This window comes from Aptenodytes forsteri, unplaced genomic scaffold (genome assembly GCF_000699145.1).
Source record: "Aptenodytes forsteri isolate BGI_AS27 unplaced genomic scaffold, ASM69914v1 Scaffold256, whole genome shotgun sequence".
Taxonomy (NCBI): domain Eukaryota; kingdom Metazoa; phylum Chordata; class Aves; order Sphenisciformes; family Spheniscidae; genus Aptenodytes; species Aptenodytes forsteri.
In genome coordinates this window covers 3,980,107-3,986,549 of record NW_008795021.1, presented here as the reverse complement: position 1 = coordinate 3,986,549, position 6,443 = coordinate 3,980,107, and the positions used below count along the sequence as shown (strand labels likewise).

The 6,443-nt window shown below is 36.5% G+C and overlaps 1 protein-coding gene across 1 annotated transcript in view; it reads right to left on the bottom strand.

The window, feature by feature from the left end:
- Window positions 1-3,310: 3,310 nt before the first annotated feature.
- The window catches only part of LMBRD1 (LMBR1 domain containing 1), an 88,030-nt gene continuing 84,897 nt past the window's right edge, over window positions 3,311-6,443 (bottom strand). Inside the window, exons 16-17 of the mRNA XM_009275804.2 lie at window positions 5,433-5,524; window positions 3,311-5,269 (exon numbers count right to left, since the gene is read on the bottom strand). Coding sequence (XP_009274079.1) covers window positions 5,150-5,269; window positions 5,433-5,524 — 212 coding nt within the window. The 3' untranslated portion in view covers window positions 3,311-5,149. The remainder of the gene's footprint in view (window positions 5,270-5,432; window positions 5,525-6,443) is intronic.

Genomic DNA, 6,443 nt, shown 5'->3' with positions numbered 1-6,443 from the left:
TTCCTCTCAGGAAGTTCGATACATTCTGGTGAAAAGCCTCATATCCAGACTTTAATTTCAGTAGGAGCTACGTACATGTTCAGCTTCACATGTGCTTTGAACGTTCTCAGTCTCTACCTTTATGCACGATATTTGGATTCTCACGATAAGGATTTTGTCATCATTCTTCAAAATTGCTCAAAAAATTTAAGTTGTATGTTTTACAGGCAACCTGCATATTTTCTCTGGGGAAAAAAGCAGGTATGTTAATAATAAGCAAAATTAAGACTCAATGTTAATCAGCTGTTATAAGGGAAGGCCCCACAAGTCCTTCTGGTGGTGAACACAGGAAGAACTGAATTTACCAGACCTGTGTGGCTTACCTCTAAGATCAGCCTCCCAGAAACCAAAATTCTTTTGTCTGACCCTCTAAATATATCACTCTTTTCCTAGAGGTGAATCTGGAAGAAAGCTATAAATAAGGTTTTATTAAATGTGCATAAATTGTCTGTTTATGTCATAATCTTCCTTATAGCTGTAAATTTGATTGAAGTGCTCACTCATACAATCTCTCCGAATAGGATGTTAAAATTAGTCCAACTTCCAGATAATTTCTGTAACAGTCACATCTCACTAAAGCCGGTCAAGAACACTAGAATTTGATGCATTTAATTATCCAGAATTAGCAAGTGTCTTAATTTAGAAGCAGAATTTGTTTTAAAATTTAGACTATTAACAGAAAATTGTATCTTACCACAATCAAAACAAGGCTTTTGTTTCTTTTGAGAAGTATAGTCAAAATACACATTTACAGGGAAGAAGTTATTCTCAGTTTCATTTCTTTGCTTTATCTGCAAGAAAGCTGACTTTGCAGAAGGTTGCAAGAGAACAGATCCACACTAATCTAAGAAGATGTATGATCAATATGAACTATAATCTTCAACCTAAGAGCCTGAAAAATGTTACAGCTTGAGTATTTCAAATTATTTTAGACTATTTTAGAAAGGGATGAATCTTTTCCCTTTGCTTATTCTCACAAGCAGTGCTTTATTCCCCTATCTATACCCAGAACTGTTTCAGTGCTGTCATAATGGGTTGAATATCTGCTTACTTACACGGAGACAAGTTACCTTCTACACTTAATCAGTTTTCTTAAAACACTTCAACTGTAACTGTTATGCATACCAGTAATTATCGGTATTTTAGAATAAACCACATAATAGTTTCTACAAGGGGGTAATGTTTTTCAAAATGCTGTTGTAGGTCACTGTCCAATTCAGGAACTTGTGTTGAAAAAGTCAAATAACAAAACAGCTGTGAGCCCAAGAAATACAATTTCTAAGCAGTAGAAGACATCATCTGAAGGGTTATGTCTACATGGATTATTCAGAAGAAAACATGAGCATTGAAAGGGTTCGTTAGTTTTTCCGCTTAAGTTGTCACATTATCTTGAGCATGAAATTAGCATTCTACATGGCATGACTCTGGTACAGGTACACTCTACCTAGATTACTGTTTTCAGTCCAAAAATCTCAAGTCCACCCTGAAATCTTTTCCTGAAGTCAAAGCAGAAAATAAAGAGAGTAGCAGATCTTTCTTTGCACACTTTATTAGGAAAGGCTTTTCACTAATTCCTGACAAATCAGCAGGAAATCTGCTGCATACTGCCAGCTTTCAGCTAAGAAATAAAACAGACTATTACAGGTTTTATTGTATTTATGATTTGTAACTTTAGATAAACCACCAATCACCACAGAACAAGCAACAAGATGAGGACCCATTTGGCATGTGTTGCTGCTGAACTCTAATAAACATATTCCTGGTGACCACGGTTTATGCTTGATGTGTCAGCAAGATTTAAGGCTCACTAGTTTCTAAATGTTCTTGAGCCTCCAACATGGTAGAAGCTGACTAGAAAAGTGCAACAAAAACAAATCTAACTTAAGCCAGGTCTGATAACAGCACTATACCTATTCAGAAGTTTTGTACAGAGATGGATTTGAAATATCATTCATATAATCAAAGCAGTGAAACAATTCTGATGCCTTTTTAAGTTACTTTAGTCCAGAAAATTGAGATCTCTGAAGACTCAGTTGAAGATGTTAGATGTTTCCTTACAAGGTAGAATACTCTATTATAACATAACTGGAAAGTTCAAATTTGCTCCAAAACCTGCAGAAAACTCTGTACTATCATTTCATAGCTAACAGCTAAATGAGTGAACTATTTCAATCATACTACAAGTGCTGCCACAGCAGGGATAACTTTGTGGAAGAAAAGTAATTCATTGTTTTACTTGCAAGTGTTTTATTGAAGACAGCACAAGAAACAACTAGGAAATAATATACTGGAAGTTCTGTTTCTTAAAGTTCCTGCAAGTATTGATCAAAGCCAAGTATTTTAAGGCCAGGCTACCTTTAAATTTCCCTGCATGATACTGATGTACAAATCCAGTTGGTGAGTTCATCACACAAACTTCAAAACCACCTCTAGTTCTTTTTAAAGGCACAGTACAGTTAAAAATGTCAAGTTTCCATCACATGAAGTGAAGTGTTGATTAGAGATGAATTCTTGAGTGTATATTCATTACAATTACATTAGTGCATACAAAAGTCTTTTAAAACCTTGTCAGTCAAATGGTTCACTGAACTCCTGAGAAACTTTAGTGAGGATGTGGCAGGTGAAAAATAATTCTGATTATGAATGCTGACAGTTATTTACTGCTTGTATGACAGAGGATGACAGCAAGTGTCTGAAACAACTTTTAAACTCTCATGCAGAAGCCTGCTTCTTGCTAGCTACAACTAGCAATGGGCTGGTTATAAATCTGGGTAACACCTGGATTAAAGAGGTGGTACTTACTGAATCCTCCAATTAAAGAGACAAGAGAGAAAAACGTCAATTCAAAGGCAGATCATTGTATTTCTTCATATAGACTATTTAGACAGGAAACAGGACTGGATTGGGAAGAACCTGGAAATGAAGAAGAGCCTGGAAACAGGGGAGACCTATAGCAACATACACTTAGGGACTGGCCAGGCATCTTGGCCAGTGACCCCAAAGCCTGCATGCAACATGCAAGCAGCTGTGTGGCATGAAACTAACCCCTTCCTGCTAATCTTCCCCAGACAATTTCCCCAGCGATTTCCCCAGTGAGAAGCTAAGATGGAACGGATGCAAGTCTGCAAAATTAGGTATTGCAGCCCAATCTTACACCCAGAAATATTAACAAACCTGTACATGATACAGCCAAAGGAAGTGATAATTATCACTGGTTAAAGCTGAAGATGAAATATGAACAAAACCCACAAAAAGGAGAACATCTGAGCAGTTAACTTTATTTAAATTAGCTCATGTAAGTTTTCCACCAGGACATCCACAAAGTATACTCCAACTTCTTGATATCCTCTGGATGCAGCTTCCAGACAGTCAACATCAGGTTCCACCTTCCATTTGAGTTACTTGAACTTATAAATAATTACTTGCAAGTTTCCTCAACAGTCATGTTTAAATAGTGTTCAGCTAGTTCTAGTCAAAGGGAGCTCAGACTGCCTAGTCAAGTTTCAGTACCTACTATTAGTGTTTGGATACATTTCTGTCCTTTCAAATGTCTCATAGGTAGCAAACAGATTGATTGCCATGAGTTGAGCAGACTTGACTGCGTATTTGCAGCTTATGATCAAGCTACAACAGACATTCTTCCAGGTTGCCACATAAACATATATTATTGGAGTAGTTGGCACAGAAGACTTGTTAAAATACTTCAGTGTTGTTTGTTCCTGTAAGAGTCCAAACATCAGTTCCCTGTGTTCATGCATTAACTAAGCAACTCACCTAAGACTTCTTCAAATACTGAAACCGAATTAAAATTCAGAACTTCCTGAGAGCTTGCTGTTCTGAAACACTGCAGGAAGACAGACTGTTTTTGAAATAACTGAACAAAAACCTGTCAGTTTTAAGAGTTTGCAAACATGTAAGCAGGACACTATATTAATAATTCCCCTACATTTCCATAATTATTTAACAATTATTCTTATAAAAAGATTACCTAAGTTACATTTCCATGTGCTTGCATGGACTATAATTTCCCCTCAGGTAGCATTAGAAGTTTAAAAACCTGTACTTGTAAACATTTTCTCTTTCAGACTCTCTCAAAGGATATCTGAAGATATTTTTCAGCCTTAGAAATATAGCTCAGTAACTATATAGCTAAAATAACATTACTTTACAAAGACAACACGAATGACAAAAATATTTATGAACTGTGTTTATATAAACATATTGGCTTGTAAACAAGTTTACAACATTTACATTAAATATTGAAAGAAAACTTCAAACTAGACAATTTGCATTAAAGAGAAAAATAAGTTAAAAATTAATCACATCTTAATTATTCCATTGGTTATTATTAAGTCAGGCACCTGGCAGTTTCAGAAGCAAACTGTACTAAAACACTGCAACAATGCTGAATATTGTCATTTACACTAATGATGTCCTTTGATAGAGCAAAAGCCACCTCATAGTTACCTGAGAATTCCCATGGCAACTCAGTGGGGATAACAGTATGAAAGTGACTTATTCTTCACAGACTGGGAACTCACCACTTAAGTAGATGTTTTTGGCACACTTTAAGGACAGCCTCTTGTTAGCTATAGTTTTATATGGGAGTCCCAGAAACACCAGCAAAACTAATGCAGAAGTTAAGTCACATCCTTCTGAAAGTGTAAACCTCATCCAAATCTTTCTAGCAATATTTACACCAGCTGTTTTGCAGGATTTTAGCTAGCTTTATTTATGAGCTTGAATAAATGAGTAAAAAAGTCCTACAAATTAGGCATGAAAGTATTTAAGAAAACCTAAGTTAACAGAAAAGCATCATGAATTCTGAAATAGTTACAACAGTTCATCAAATTATACATCAGAAAGTTACATATATGTTTAATCGTAAAACAATATTTTTATATATTATTCAAACCCAGCTTCAGTATTTGTTCTGATATAACAGTGACACTCAGAAAGTGATATTCAGTTTTTTACCCCTTTAAGTGAGTACACTTATTTCCTCTATTTTTACAGGTGCAAGGATGCTTATTTGGATACCAATTCCACATGGGTATGACTTCCAACATAACTTTAAGTTACATTTTTCCATCTTGAATGCAAAAGGCTATCAACGGTAATAAACAGACAGTTCATCATCACTCATGTCTGAATCATCTTCATCCACTTCACCTTCAATGACTGACTTCTTGCCTTTGCAGCATGAAACAATTAATCCAATTAAAAAGACCTGCAAATTTAAAATAAGTAGTAAAAGTTACTATTATTCAATTAAGGGGCATACAAGGGCAATATATGTGAAACAATGGCAGTGTGGTGATGCAAATGATTCAGTGACAGCTACTGTAAATTATATAACTTGATTCAGTGATGTCTATAATCAAAGTACTTACTGCAATGAATGCCCAGTTCCCAAAGTAATAGGCAGCACTGAAGAACCAAAATTTATGAAGAAAGAGGTACGTCCGAGTAACGATACACTGATCTAAAAGGAAAGCAAGTAGTACTGATTAACACAGAACAAATAAAAGTCAGCTAATTCCAGTTTACAGGATAATAATTCAACAGTTTGGAAAGTATTCAGCTCTTAAGAACAATTATACTCCATTGTCCATGAGTGCTAGTCAGTTTAAGAACCACCTTTTAGAAGCACAGGAGCAGGCAATTCTACTGTGTCGTACTGTCAAGCAAGTGGAGCAGAAGATCAACTTGGCTGAACAGGGAACTCCTCATGGAGCTCGAGAGGAAAAAAGAATTGTGTGATCTCGGGAAGCAAGGTCAGGCTTCGCAGGAAGATTACAAAGCTGTGGTTCATATATGCAGGAAGACGACAAAAGGCCAAAGCTCAACTACAGTTGAAACTGGCCACTGTTGTGTCAGACAACAAGAAATGCTTTTTTTAAGTAATAAAAGTAATATTAAGCTTGTTAATAGCAAGAGGAGATCTAAAGAAAACATTGGACCAATACTTGTTAAAGATGGTCATCTGACTAACAGGGATGAAGAAAAAGCAGAAGCATTCAATGCTTTTTTGCCTCAGTCTTTAATAACACTGACAGACCTTGGGCTGCCCGGTCCCCCGAGTTGGAGGACCACAAGTGTGGGAAACAGTGACTTTCCATTTGTGGACACTGAAATTGTAAGGGACCAGCTGTATCAGCTGAATGTTCACAAGTCCATGGGGACTGATGGGATTCATCCCAGAGTACTAAAGGAGCTAGCAGATATTGCAGCAGGACCCCTCTCGATCATACACCAAAAAGGTCTTGGGAGTCTGGGCAGGTCCCTGCTGACTGAAAGCTAGCCAATGTTATTCCAATTTACAAAAAGGGCGTGAAGGAAGACCCAGGGGACTACAGACCTGTTAGCCTAACCTCAGTTCCTGGAAAAATTATGGAGAAGAT